At 46.1% G+C, this 14,973-nt stretch overlaps 2 protein-coding genes across 3 annotated transcripts; one reads left to right on the top strand and one right to left on the bottom strand.

The window, feature by feature from the left end:
• Positions 1-2,521: 2,521 nt before the first annotated feature.
• LOC135921130 (uncharacterized) lies at positions 2,522-8,794 on the bottom strand. Of its 2 annotated transcripts, none has more exons than XM_070533279.1 (5): positions 8,355-8,794; positions 7,382-7,497; positions 6,747-6,949; positions 4,538-4,652; positions 2,522-3,395 (listed from the first exon to the last, which is right to left on the bottom strand). In XM_070533279.1, the coding sequence occupies exons 1-5, from the start codon at positions 8,696-8,698 to the stop codon at positions 2,533-2,535; spliced, it is 1,641 nt and encodes a 546-aa protein (XP_070389380.1). In that variant the 5' UTR covers positions 8,699-8,794; the 3' UTR covers positions 2,522-2,532. The 2 variants fall into 2 exon arrangements, with proteins under 2 accessions (XP_070389380.1, XP_070389384.1); XM_070533283.1 differs by having other exon boundaries at positions 3,149-3,395; positions 4,546-4,652.
• Positions 8,795-8,995: 201 nt separating this feature from the next.
• LOC139049711 (uncharacterized) lies at positions 8,996-14,687 on the top strand. The gene is made up of 2 exons (XM_070525453.1): positions 8,996-9,270; positions 10,849-14,687. Exon 2 carries the CDS (start codon positions 11,478-11,480, stop codon positions 12,420-12,422), a length of 945 nt encoding a protein of 314 aa, XP_070381554.1. The 5' UTR covers positions 8,996-9,270; positions 10,849-11,477; the 3' UTR covers positions 12,423-14,687.
• Positions 14,688-14,973: the final 286 nt, after the last annotated feature.

The raw sequence follows: 14,973 nt of genomic DNA, 5'->3' as shown, positions 1-14,973 counted from the left end.
ACGCCAAGATGTCCTGCAGTGGGTGCGTCATGCATCTGAAAGAGCACAGTCTGTCGTAGATGTTGTGGCACGACAAGAAGAAGATCAGGGCCGTCAGGGAGGAAGCTCCTTCGGTACAGAATGCCGCCCTGGAGGACATATCGGCGAACGGATGCGTCGGTAGGTGCAGAGCGCAGACGCTCGATGAGTACTCGCAGCGATATGTCTCGGAGGCGGAGAGTACTGGCGGAGCAATCGATGAGAGCAGAATGTGCGGAGAGGAAGCCGAGGATGATGTCGTGGGGACAGTGAGCGATGACTGTGAATAGCACGGTAGTGGAGCGATCGGCGAAGGAGACTCGGGCGGCACACATACCAATTACGGGGGCTGTTCCGCCATCGGCGATACGGACAACAGGCGTCGTGGCGGGCGTGATTATTTTCCTCAGCCGGTTACGAAGATCCGCGCTCATTACCGACAAATGCGCCCCAGTGTCTATGAGAGCTGATACAGGAACACCGTCGACTTGCACGTCAAGAAGGTTCAGATGGGTGGGCAACGTCAGGAGAGGATTTGGCGGCGTAGGGAGCAATGCAGCGTCACCTCGAGGCGCTGCATCGTCTAGTTTTCCGGCTGGGAGCGGCGTCCGAAGAGAGTCGGCGAATAGGAACGACGGGGCTGGGGAGAGCGAGATTGTCGTCGTTGGGGCGAAGGCGAACGAGAATAGGGTCGGTTCGGCGCAGGAGAATCGGTGGCGGCATTATCTGAGCGGGCAGCATAGGGACGAGAAAGGCCACCTGAGGGGCGAGAGTAGGCAGTATATGTAGACTGAAGAAGTAAAACGAAGGACACCGACCAACATAGAAGTGCTAAAAAATGAAAAAATCTAAAAGACGTTTCGGCTTCGCTACGGAAGCCTTGTTCACAATGGTATGACGGAAGGTTCATGGAAGCTTATGTATGCTTTAGAACGTGACGTAAGCAGCGCGTGTATGACGGGGGGAGGGTCCCCTCATTTTGATTAAGCGTGTGACGTGTTTTTTGGCAACGGGCCACAATATCGACTGGGATCGCTCGAGAATTATCGGCCAAGAAAGAAACCACAAATCGCGTCTGTATCTGGAGTCACTGGAGATACAAAAAACACGTCACACGCTTAATCGAAATGAGGGGACCCTCCCCCCGTCATACACGCGCTGCTTACGTCACGTTCTAAAGCATACATAAGCTTCCATGAACCTTCCGTCATACCATTGTGAACAAGGCTTCCGTAGCAAAGCCGAAACGTCTTTTAGATTTTTTCATTTTTTAGCACTTCTATGTTGGTCGGTGTCCTTCGTTTTACTTCTTCAATGCTTCATCCCGACCAGACGGGCTTCCGTCGAACCCTCGATTTATATGTAGACTGGTTCAGGGAACTCCAGCGACTGCGGCAGTGCCGAGAAATGTGTCCAATTCGATGGCAGTGAAAACAAATTGGCTTGTCGTCTGCAGTGCGCCATTCAGAGGGGTTGCGGAAACGTGGAGGGTAAGAAGGTGCGGGACGGGGTGGAATCGAAGATGCCGGGTGGGGATCAGGGCGATGGGCCGAGCAGATTGTGTGAATACCCATGTTGGCGAACTCCTGGCGGACAACTGCCTGGATCAGGGAAACAGTGACTGCAGGTGCATTGGAGGGGCTGGAGTCGAACGCAGCCGGATAGGCGGCCTCGATCTCACGCCGGACAATCCTGGTAACATCGCCAGTGTTGTTGGGACGAGGAGCGTCGGCACAGGAAGATGTCGCTGGGGTGTTGGGCAGACGGGCAAACTGTTGGTCGATACGGCGGCTTTTAGCGAATTCCAGGCGGCGGCACTCTTTTATAACTGCATCCACCGTCGCGACGTTGTTAAACACGAGCAAGTTGAAGGCGTCATCGGCAATGCCTTTGAGGATGTGGGAGACCTTGTCTGACTCAGTCATGTGTGCGTCAACTTTGCGGCATAGAGCCAAGACGTCCTGAATGTACGTGACGTAGGGCTCCGTTGACGTCTGCACACGACCGGAAAGCGCCTTCTGCGCGGCAAGTTGGTGACCGTAGGGGTTGCCGAACAAGTCTCGAAGCTTTTGCTTAAGCGAATCCCAACTGGTCAGCTCATCTTCGTGCGTCCGATACCAAACTCGAGGTGTGCCACCGAGGTAAAAGACGACGTTGGCGAGCATGATAGTTGGGTCCCACCGGTTATTGCGGCTGACGTGCTCGTAAAGGCTGATCCAGTCCTCGACGTCTTCCCCATCTTTTGCCGAGAATACGCCAGGATCACGGGGAGCGGAGAGGGTGATGTAGGTCGTCGAAGTGGCAGCAGGTGTCGGAGCCGGTGGAGTCGGGTTGGCGTCGCCGGGAGCCATGAAGGTAGGCTCGACGGACCGTCCACTGCGAAGCTCCGTGACGAGGTACAGGGAACGTCCACCTCCACCAAATATGTTACGTAGGAAGACACCGACGAAAAGCTATTTACAAGTATATTTACAAGGCAATACGCCGCAGTTGACCAAGAGGCAACAGCCCGCGCTAGCTTCCAATCGTCGTCTTCGTCTTCTTCCTGCGCGGCTCTTCGTCAGTGGGAATACTACCCCGTAGCATTATTTTTGCAGTAGGGGGCTCCTGCTTTCTGCAGGTTTTCAGATTCCTTTTGGCAGTGCCAACATACCTGGCAGAACTATACAGGGGAAGCCCTCTTCTAATTCGCTGGGTCAGCTCCTCAGCTAGCACAGCATTCCTATAGAAATTCAGTAGTGCTGGCAATATTTCCTGAGACCACATGGCCTCATCAAAGAAAATCCTTTCGACGTGTAAGGAGGATGCAATGGATGCTGCATTAGTCCACACAACGAAGTCGCACCAGCTAAGTCCTGTCACTGCCATTTGGCCCTGCAACTGGTAATAGTATTCGTGCTCCCTTTTCAATGTAATTTCATTACCTGTTGCCCTACAACAAAACTTTGGAGAAGCTGCAGCTTCTTCGATACTTTTTCCTTTGAAAGAAAACGGGCATTTAACTTCTAGCAGCCCCATGTCACTGCCCTCAAATACCAGTCTATCTGGGGATGCAGCAATAAAGGGATGCTCAGCATGCACGTGCAGGCCTGTATATCCCACAGTTATGGACTTATCCATGCAGGCCATTAGCTGTTCATATGCCTGAACGGCATCTGGCTCGTGCACATTTCCATAGTGCATGGCTTCAGTTTTATAGCTCCGCGGGTAAAGTATTTCTTTAACAATGCTGTCAGGTTTCCGGCACCGCACAATTCTTTTAAACATTGAGGCAGTTAGCCGACCAATCCGCTCCATGTGCCAGGTTGGATTTGCAGCCTGTCCAATCGTCGACTCGAGAATAACTGCTCTGCTGTCCACCGAGAGGGCCTGTATAGCTGCAAAAAAAACAGTATTGTTAATTTATAGGTTTAGAATCCGTTTTACAAGTCGTACAGCAAGCATTACATTGTATTAAAGCAATGAGAAGTAGCATGACGTCAACAAAGCATCACTTGTCATGGCAATGTTGAGCTATTTGGTGGGGATTCATCGTGGAAGGAAGTAAGGGGTGCAAACATGGACACAAGAGAACCAGACAACACAAACGCTGCAGATAGGAGCTAAGTGTACTAGAAATGAAGCTTAAAATGAGAGAAAGTTCAGCTAGTTGGTAGCAAATCGCACTAAAAGAAAGTAACGCATGCAAACATGGATACAAGAGAACCAAACTAAGTAAATGCCATGTTGTCTAGTTCTCTTGTTGGTGTTTGCACGCCTTACTTTCTTTTATGTTGAATCACTTGTCAGAAACTTAATACCATTAGGTTAGCTCTTATTTACTCCTACAAAGAAACCCCTACAGGCCTACTCAAAGAGGCTAAAGTACTTAGGTTGTGTCAAATGACACAACTGCATATTGCAACGATTAAAATGTAGGTAGATACTAATCTCCTACAAAATTGTACAGCTTACTTTCACAGTGACATAAGAATTTTTCTGCAGCTTGTAACTTGCATGTGCTCATTATGTTTTATTTTTTTTTCGCTAATTATGCTGGTCAACATAGCTAAATCGTAGAGTTGGTTCAGTATTGCAAGTATTTAAACATGCCTAAAAACAAGAAGAGCAAGACAAATGTGCATGCTTTCAATTCCATGCTCGGCTAAAACACAGTCAACACATATATATGACAAATGCCGTGCATGAATCCAGGTGATGGACTCATGCTAAAGGAACATCCATTATACATTCACACAGTGCTTCACAAACATGCCATAGATGAAGCAGATATGTTTGAGGACCCTGTGGGTGCTCACACACATCGAGTTATGCGACAGCCCTGTAAAAGTTAAGAAATGACAAGACACTAAGTCTAAAACTGACTGCTGCATTATCTGCTGCTCAGTGGGATACTTGTGAAGGTGATGCCCAGAGACATAGGTGGGCATTCTTATATAAATGAGACAGCCTCAGAATGACACGTGCCAAGACAAAAAGTTGCGAAAAAAGTAATAAACAAGGAAGTGGACTTTCTTACCATCAAACCTCTCTTGTATGAGTCTTTGACAGGTCTCACTGTGGATGTCTTCAATGTCTGGGACCAGTGGAGTGTCTGAAGCTTCTGGTGCCACTTCACTGGGACTGTGTTCATCCTGGAATATAGTGCTTTACATTAGACAGCGCAGATAACATGCAAATGTTAGCTTAGTGACTACCTTGAATAGTAGTGCAGCTTGAAATATACGAAGCAGCATAGTAAAGATTTGAGGATTTTGTAAACAGGTCTTTGACAGCATCATATTGCGCCAGTGGTGAGAAGCGCAACAAAATAGGTTCAGATTGTGGTCTCATACCTGGCATGCCTTATTGCGCATGGTTGTTAAACAAGCAAACTAAGTATTGTACTTCTGAATCATTTTTCACATTTTATTTATTCGTACTCTAAATGCCTTCTTTCAGGGTGAGCAAAGAACAGTTTTGAAAGTAAGCAAACTACAAGCTTACTAGCATTAGGAAATTAAAAAAAAACATTCAGATGCAGTGACATGAACTCGTGCTAACATGTGCTGTAAATCAAGAGCAAATGTAAATATGAAAGTGCAATAATGTGCATGTTGCAGAAGGGGATAGAAAAAACTCAAGCCATACGTAGAGGTAAACAGTAATCAATGCACATCAGATATGCCAACGCAAGATTTAAAATTCTTTAAAATTAGGTTCAGCAGCTCTGTGTAGAGAAGTTATTCCATTCAGCTATAAAGCATGGTATGAGAAATCAAGGGACACTTAATACACGTAACTAAGGAAACTATGTACAGATAATTTAATAAGACTTGCCCAGCATGCTATACTCACATGCTTTGCTGCATAAGTTGCAGGTGATTGGACAGTCTCGCATGATAATTATGTGAATCACATGTGGCTATAAGAAGTTATGAAGCAGGCACTGGGGAGTTCATCACCGACTTGATACCTACAGTATTACAGGAGGCGTCAAAGGTCTTGTCTTTTGTAAAGGCACACAGCATTTGAAAGCCCTTAAATGTATCACACTTTGGAATTCACAGTCCCTTACTGCTGTCATGGACAAGACACGCTATAGAATGGAAGTTGAACAGATGTTTGTGTCAGTTTAACAGTGTGTATGTGCATGAATGCTCTCGCATTATTTCAGTCATCACGAGATAGGTTCTGCCAGAATTTTTAAAATAACTTTGGCTTTAAAGAGGTTTAGTTGCCTCAATTAACCAAGACTTACATCACAGGTTTGCTGCATCATCTCATTGCTAAGCTTGCAGATTGTTTAGTGAGATAAAAAAATGGCTGTGGCTTAGCTAAGGTTAAGCCCAGGATGCGAAGCATACTAGCCTTTATTTTAGTTGTTGAACCACTGTTTAGCCTGGTGAACTGCTGTTGCTTGGCTATATTTGGTTCGGCTAGACGAAGAAACAACTCATGCGTTACTCTGCTTTGCCTTCAAGAGTGGAACGCGACAGCGTTCCCGTCGACCCGCCAAGGGATGTAAGACAATGGGCTACGGAGCAGCGACTACGCGCCCCGCATTGAACGCGGTGAGCGTCGAGCAACGCAGCGTTCGGCGCGGCAACGAAATGTGCGCCTGAGCAAGCGACGCACGCCTGAGCCTTAGAAACAGCTCGTTTCTAAGGCAACACCGCATTCACTAGAGGCGCTTTTGTACCGCTTTCAAGCATCGTACTCGTGGCTCAGTGGCAGCGTCTCCGTCTCACACTCCGGAGACCCTGGTTCGATTCCCACCCAGCCCACCTTGCAAGAGTTGAGCAAATCCACCTAGAAAATCAGTTTCTGTAGCACGCCGCAACCTTCGCTTCTCATTCCAACGAGCAGCTCTGCCTCCAGGAAGCATCTCACCTCGTGAGTGTCTAGCACAGGCAAGCGCAGCTGCTTATATACCGCCGCGAGCGACGGCGCGAGTTGGAGCCCCGTTTCTCCTCTGTCGTGACGTCACGGTGTCACGTGGTATTGAAGGCGACACCGCCGCGCCTGAGGAGCTGGGTTGAGCTCTCGTAATATGCTTCGCATAAAAGAAAGTCACCATATATAAACACTACTGACATTAGTGTTATACTGATGCAAACTGTACTTCGCATAAAAGCACAGTAAAAGGGGCTCTCAAACTGTTCCTGTCTGTCGTCACATGCTGATGGAACACTGCTAACTCTTATTTTAACAGATCACAAGCATGCAGAGTTAAGTGTAGCACTTACAAGTGATTCTCCTGAGTTTTCTTTGCTCATATAACGGAGAAGCAGGCAGTTTGCTGCCACCTTTTCGAGATCGGCAGCAAGCAGAGATGGGTCACTTGGTGAGAGCCCTGGCAGTGGATCAAACCGCCGCCTTTTCGCACCTTCATGTTTCCTTGTGTGAAAAGTGATGTCTTGCAGAGGCAGAGGTGGCTCATGCTTTTTGACTGAAAAAAAAAAGTTTTGTTTGTACAAGTACAATAACGAAATTTTAAGTGCTTCCTGTGATGTTTAGCCAACGACCACATCCATTGTAAGAAAATTAAATGTTGCAGTTTGGGATTATTTTTTCTCTATGCAGGTCTTGTAGTTAAGAATTTTTGAAGCGACACCAATATGTGTTCTTAATTAAAACCAGTAGCCTATATTTGTCCACATACCAATACTCATGTACGCTGTAAACAATGTAGCTGTGTGAATGAGTTGATATTCAACAGCTGCTACCACGAATGCAAACAATTTTACAACACGTTAAATGGTCAACACGGTGCCACAAAGAACCGTTTGCAGAAAGGGGCCGGAAGTGTGATCACAGATTTTTTAGGCACCTTTGCCGCCTCTTATGTTAACTAATGCTTGCTAAGTAGTAGCATTCTTACCTTGGGCAGGAACAATCCAAGCACATGGAACTTCCGTGCACGTTGCCGCATCCTTTTGCGCCAAGTGAATGGCATGAAGGATTAATCCAACAAAATGTTGGCATGTGCCGCTCAGGCTGCAAGAATAAAATGGAAGAAGAGATGAGTTTTCATGCTCAACAGGTATTCATCAAGGAAAAGATGGGATCAAGTGTTTATGAATTCGAAAGAACGGGTTTAAGTTCACGTCACTCAACGTGAAATACATGCGCCAATCTCAGACATGAGCCGCACACCACCACTCGCGCGTTGGCCTTGTAACACCATGTGCACACATTAACAGCACCATTGAACGATGCGATGCGGCTTGTCAGACAGCTATGCCGGCACGAAGTTAGGTACAACTAGCGGTTTTATAGTAAACAGCCAAACTTGGAAGTCATTCTCGTTATATGCCTCTAAATAGTGTACAGTCGCCCAAATCTTTAAATGGTGTGCGGGAGCGGCGACTTTTCCGTGCGTCAGCGCCGTTTGACGGGGCGAGGCTGGAAACAGCCTAGTAGACGATGGGCCCAGCTGAGCGCGCTTTGTCCGCATGCGCTTAGCCTCAGACTGTTTCCAGCCTCGCCCCGTCAAACGGCGCTGACGCACGGAAAAGTCGCCGCTCCCGCACACCAGTTAAAGATTTGGGCGACTGTACTGTGTGATACCGGCAATCCAAGGCTGTGTGCGGTCGCAGACAAGTATGCTGCACGACCGTGTTGATCGGTATACATGCAAATGCGCAAAAACAAGAACTCCCCGCTTTCTTCATTTACAGTATGTGTATTTGTTCAACATTTAAGCAACCGTACCTTTATATAAGCAAACAGCTAGCCCAAAACGGCAGGGCCGGTATAGTTATGAATTCCAAAATTTAACCCATCAGACTTAAATGTCCTGCACGCGGTTCATGCAGGTCGCGCTCCAGATGTAGAATAGAAAGCTTGCTCACCCTGCGGGGCAGAGGCAATGACCAGCCAGGATGGAGCCCGACGCCTTGGAAATCGCGGCGTGCACGATGTAATAGCCGCCTTTCATTGACGGTAGGCAGATACTACGCAAAAGTCCGCACGTGGATTCTGCTGACACGTCGTTGTACATGACGTTGCGCACGTATCCTTCTTCTTGGAACATCGTTCCTTTCATTTGCTGTCGCGCGAAGCGCGCTCCGCTCGACACCATGTGTTCTTCGAGCTGCGCTTCCGTGGGTATTTTCACGTTGCCGAAGCGCTTTTTCCAGCCGTTCGTCACGCTGAAGAAACCTCCAGGTACAAAGCAGTCACCAGCGGGCTCCATGGCTAGCGGACGGCGACAAACTGTGCGCACACGTTGTTGCGGTTTTCACCAAACCTTGTTTTCACTCGCACGCTGCTTGCTAGCACACGTGTCTCGCGTGCGGCGGCTGTCTGTCGCGGCGAGAGCGGCGCCTGCCAAATCGTTTCTCGTGGCCACCGCACAGTGGCGCCACAATGCATCGCAAAAGGCGGATTGTCCCTATGGGGCCACTGAATACCTAGTGTGTCACGTGATTGGGGAGGTTTCTTCCCTGTATTATTGTACAACCCTAGTGCGTGCAATGACGCAAAACCACGTGCATCCAAATACCGCCTCTCCGCTTCGGAATGGCGCACGCTGCCATCGGCGATGACTATCGTCGCTGCGAATTTTGCAGCATACTATTCATACAGCGGAAGAACATGCTGCAACACATCAGGAACGTTCACAGAATGGCCGTGGATGTCAAGAAATTGATGAAATGCGACGTATGTGGCACTTCCCTGCCTACAATGGAGAAGTATTCGGTGCACCAGATCACTGCGCACAACTTCGAGGCTGACTACGTGCACCTGTGTTCCGGAACAATAAGGGTGAGGAACAGTTTTATTAAGTTTATTCTCAGTCATCGTGAGCAAATGACGTTTAAACGCAATATTATATGTCGGACTTTTTTTAATTTCTTGTGCGCAGTGTGCCTCCAAAAGCAACTAGTTGTTTATACCTTGCGGGCCTTTGTTTTTTCTTTCTGCATCTGTTTCGCGAAGAGCAGCTTTTGCGCAGGTGCCTAATTTAATTCCTTGGGGTATGTTGAAGTTTGCATCCTCATTAAATATAATTTGTTTGTTTTGTATGGTCATGTGTGCGCGCTCCCAGCGATGCGCTACATGACATACGTTTGGCATGGTGTGCTTTCCTGCACAGCAAGTGGAGTGAAATTTGACGTTTGTACATCTTTTTTCTTTTTTTTAAGCGACAGGAGTAAGCTGTTCTGCGTTCTGACGTTGCTCTGTGCCACATGCGTGCGTGGCCTAGTCTTCGCCTCAATGCACGTTGCAATGCGGCAGAGACGCAGAACCGGGACCATACTTGAATTTGCGGATGTCGCCGGGATGGTTTCCCAGCGTATTGTTGGCAAACTCTTTAGTAGTACATTTCATAGAATAGAGCGAAATGTGACGCTCGCGCACCCCCCCCCCCCCTTCTTCTTTTTTTTTCTTGAACGAGAGGAGGGATTTGCTCTGCGTTCTGACGTACGTTGCTCTGCGCTACTTGCGTGTGTGGTGCAGTCTTCGCCTCAGTGCAGGCCGCAATAGGTCCGAATGCAGACGACGTATGTCCAGGACCACACTTACAATTGCGGCTGTCAGCGGCTTGGTCTCCCGGCGTACTTTGGGAAAATTCTTTAGTAGTACCACAGTCCTTCAATTGAAGGACTCTGGTTGTAGATTTCATAAAATAGAGCCAAATTTGACGCACGCGCAATCGTTTTTTCTTTAAGAAGAGTGTGTTAGGAGGCTACTTGGTAAGACATCTTTTTGTGAACTTAAACCGCGCTTGGCAAAAGACACCAATGTAGAAGAAGACGGGATGAACGCAGACTAGCAACTGGTTTATTGAAATCACACATAATGCTGCCTCCTCGAACCAGGCGCATGCCCAAGCCAGATCATAACCGCGTGACGATGGAACACTCCCTCGCCAAGCCCCTATCTACAGTAAAAAATCAAACTCTTCTTGAAAAGAAGGAGCTTTTCAAGAAGAAACTGAGAGAAGGGATTCACACTGCTCTGGGGCGTAGCTTGCACCACGTGTTCTCAGTTCGTCTTTGTCTTATCGTAACAGCATTGCTGTGAATGTACAGTCTGATTCAATATTGAGGAAGGAGTGAGCATAGATCATGCTTAAGTTTCATATTTGTTTCTTATTAAAACAAAACTAATATGATAAATTTTTTGAAGTTATGGTGCATTGCATATTTGAAATTCAATTTTGACAGAAATTTGAGCAATATCAAGGGTGACCTCATGACACAGTCGAGTTGAAGGTGAGGGAGTAAAATAAATGCTACATTACCCGTGTTCAAAGCCTTCAAAGTGATTATTTTTGTTTGCATCTCTCTCCACAAAGTACTTGTCACCATCTAATGCTATTTTGTGCTTTTATTACAGAATTTCATGAATGGAAAGCAGAAGAAGAGGGTAGCAAAAACTGCTGGTTCATTTTGCCCAGGGACTCCAAAAAGCTGGCCAGTGGAGAGACAAGGATCCACTATTACTGTAATAGATCAGGCGAGGCAAGGAAAAAGGAAGGTCATAGTGACCGTCGGGAGAAAAGTCAGGGGAGCTGTAGGTCTGGTAAGATATGTCTTTCATTTATTACCATCACAATGGACAACACTCAGTCCGAAACCTGAAGGCACCACCATAAAAGTCAGGTATCAAAGAAACCATTATGGTCATAAACCAGAAATTCAGCACTTGGGAATGAGTGACAAGGAAAAGGCCAGCGTAGCAGATAACCTAGAAAGGGGTGTGCCCATGAAAACCATTCTAAAGCGAATAAGAACATCTGTGGCATCCAAGCTGAGGCCAGTGCACTTGGCAGAGTGCTCAACCCTGCATAACATCAAACGGCAGTTTAACATTGCTGCTCCTGAACGTTGTCACACTAATGACGCTGTCAGTGTAGACACGTGGGTGCTTGTAATGAAAGAAAAAGGTGAAACACTTGTCCGCCTGTACAAGGTGCAGTGGACCCAAGTGGTACATTTTCTTCAGCAGACTTTGCTCTTGTTCTGATGACAGAGCCTCAGAAGGAGCTACTGGAAAAACTGGGCCCTGCAGGGACTCTGTGTCTTGACTCCGCACATGGAACTACAGAGTACCAGTTTGAGCTGACCACTCTTCTGGTGCTGGATAAAGTAGGATCAGGTGTAGCTATAGCTTATTTCATCTGCAACCAGATGAACGAGCAAACTTTGACAGCATTCTTCAAATCTCTGGAGTCGGCCATGGCCAAAAAAGTGGCCACTAAGACATTGATATCTGATGATGCCTCGCAATTCTACAAATCATGGTCCAGGGCCATGGGTGCCGCAAAACAGAAACTTCTCTGTGCCTGGCATGTGGATAACAATTGGCGTAAGAAGACACTCGAGTGTGTAGAGAGACAGCTAAGGCCACATGTTTACCATAGTGTGTGGCTACTCTTAGAGTTCCTCGTGGAAAAGGCATTTGAAGATTATTTTAAGCAATTCCTTTCTAGTGAGGAAGAAAAACTGAGGGACTTCCTGAAGTACTTCAAAGACCACTATGCAGTTAGGCCGCAAGAGTGGGCCTATCGCTTTAGGACTAGAGCAGCTGTCAACACTAACATGCACCTTGAGAGCAAGCACAGGACGTTAAAGCATACTATGCTGGAGAGAAAACAGAATAAGCATGGTGACAAACTAATTTCTGCCCTCATGGACTTGACAAATCATTTTTTAATGAAAAGGGCTAGCCAGATGATGAAAGGGGCAAAGGGTAAGGAGCTGAGAACAATTCAGAAGAACCACAGGTCTGGCAGTGAAATGGCAGCTTGTGCCAAAATAAATGAAGATGGCATATGGACTGTGCCATCTCAGTCTATTAAAGGGCTCTCATATAAAGTGTCAAAAGTGAAAGATGGTGCTTGCTGTCCTTTGAGATGCAAGGAATGCGCAGTGTGTGTGCAAGCACAGTCACTGTGTGGTCATCGCTAATCCAACTAACAGCAACAAGGCCCATGAGAGCTCACCCAAAGAAGCATGTGAGGCAAGTCGGGCATTGCACATTGTACGGAGTATAACAAAGCTGGAAGCAGCCAAAGCAGTGTCAAGCTCAGCACTCTTAAGAGCAAAAATGGACTCAGTCAGACAGGCAATATCAGATGGTGAAGTCTCTGAGGGTGTGGCTGAGAAGGCAAACAATTTGTTTGAGCCAGTTTTCATGCTTGTGGAAAGTGAAAGTGGCCCAAAAAGAAAGATGCCAGACCATTCAAATGAACCAGCCAACAAAAAAGTTGTGCACCTGTTAAGATTTCACTCTACAAAAAACCCTAGATTGTCGCAGCCATCATCTAGCCTTTCAAGGCCCACTGAAGCTCAAAAGGAAGTCCTTAAGTAACAGCTTAGGGACAGCAACATAGAAACTGAAGAGATAACCACGTCAGCAGGGCACGATTACTGGTAACAAGCCTCCAGTGCAGTTAGGAAGAGAGAAGTGGTGCAGTAGTGCTGTGCTGTCATGCCTTATAGAAGCAGGTTGAGGGCTCGCATATAAACAAATCATGACATGTGGTCTCTGATGATTAGCCCGTCTGTTTTTGTCTGTGGTGTGCAGCCATATGTCACAGCTGGATGGTATGTGTGTTAGAGAACGAGAGATGCCTCCATGCTTGTTGTATGAGCTGCTGGTAAGTGTTCTGTGAAAATAGGTACAGACCCAGTGGTTATCTCTGGTATGTGGCAGCTGTTGGATAGTAGTGTGTTAGAGCACGCCTCCATGCTTGTCATGTGAGCCGCTGGTAAGTATGTCTGTACATAGGAAGCGCATTGGACGGTGTGTAGTGTTTCTGTGTGCAAAAGCCTCCAATGTGTTTTGCTACTTATAAATTTGTGTAAACACTCAGTAGTGCAGTAGTCATGATGTTGCACTGCTGAGCTCAAGCCTGCGGGTTCAATCCCAGCAAAGGTGGCTGCATTTCAGTGGTGGTGAAAAAAAAAAAAAAAGCATGTAGTTGAATTCAAGTGCACATCACAGAACCCAAGGTGGTCAAAATAATACTGAGTCCCGCACTGTGGCATGCCTCATAATTCGATCTAGATGTTGTGTTCCATGTGATGTTCTTTATTGCCCATTTGAATAAACTTTTATTTTTCAGATTACCAAAATAGAGGGTATATGCAGTGGTGTTGTGTGCAGTCTGGATAAGTTGCTCTGGTCATGAGCACTCAATGAAAACTTCTGCATATTTGGCTGCAGCAGACAGTGTCATAATGATAGTAAAGACTATGCAGAAAGCTTTAGGCCACTCTACATATCAGATCAGTTTTATATTGCATCCCTTATGGTGCTTATGGTGGCAGAATAATAATTGGCAATGCTTCCTTACACATTTAATATTTTTCTTTTTTTTCTTTTGGAAGAGCAACCTTGGAAGAATAATCTACAACGATGATCCTACCTTCTCTTTCACTGTCTCCCCATTTCTTTTCTACACTTCAACTTCATTCTACGCACTATCTTATTCTCCTCTTCATCCTACATTGACGGTGTGGGAAAGTGAGCTAAGCGTGCATAAAGATTGCTGTGCAGAACTTAATTGCAGCACTGACGAAGACAAATCTTTGTCAAAAGGTTCATTACAGCTACATTCCCCCTCCAAACACTGTTTATCACTTCAAGCCTTCATATTCCTGTGAGCTTTTGTCTTGTTTAACAGTTGTAACAGTCATACTATTTATTACTATCAATAGCCAGCATACATTTAGCATTGCAAAGTGCTGTTTAGAAGACGTGTGAGTTTCTACTTCCCTTATGATAAATACTCCAGACATTCAGTCTCTAATTTATGAAAATCTTTCAAACATTGCCAGTGATGACCACCATATGGGTTAATGTCGGCATGGGACTGAGGCTTTCCCGCAAAAAGAACAGTTATGTTTTGCTCATATCATGTGACTGACAGTTTCTGCTGTAATTTTTGCACTTGTCAACTGCACTGTGAAGAGTTCGTTTCTATGAATATGTGCTGGCCTGATTCTTCTTAATCACGCATTTCAGATCTTGTGCTGTGAGATGAGGAGGTGCAAAATAAAAACACCGTGTAGATTTCACAATGCCTTTAAGAAACCACGCAAAGCTTGGAGATGAAGCATTACATGCAACTTGAACCAAGTGTCTGGACACAGCAAGTGAAAGTTGTTTTGTCATGAGTGAGGGTGTCAGCGTTACTTGTAACTGCCTTTAAATAAAAGTTTGTTTCAAAACAGTGGCTCAACTCCGTGTTCCCCGGTAAAAAACAAAACCATTGGGATTTGCAATTCTCTTTTTAAACATAATTGACCAATATGAATAAAAAAAAACTTCATGAATCAAGATATAAGCTTGCCATACCATGGAAACACTTGAAACTCCTTTTGAGAAGCTTACTCATACGCGAACACATTATAGCAATTATTTTCAATCGTATACCCACAATTTGCCTCGTCACCATGTCAAGTTTCAAGGCAGATTTTTTTTTTAGACTCCAGGAAGCCGTATGCTTAATTC

Source organism: Dermacentor albipictus, chromosome 1 (assembly GCF_038994185.2).
Source record: "Dermacentor albipictus isolate Rhodes 1998 colony chromosome 1, USDA_Dalb.pri_finalv2, whole genome shotgun sequence".
Lineage (NCBI taxonomy): Eukaryota > Metazoa > Arthropoda > Arachnida > Ixodida > Ixodidae > Dermacentor > Dermacentor albipictus.
Note: the sequence above shows the minus strand (reverse complement) of the source record. Positions and strands in the feature narration are given on the sequence as shown.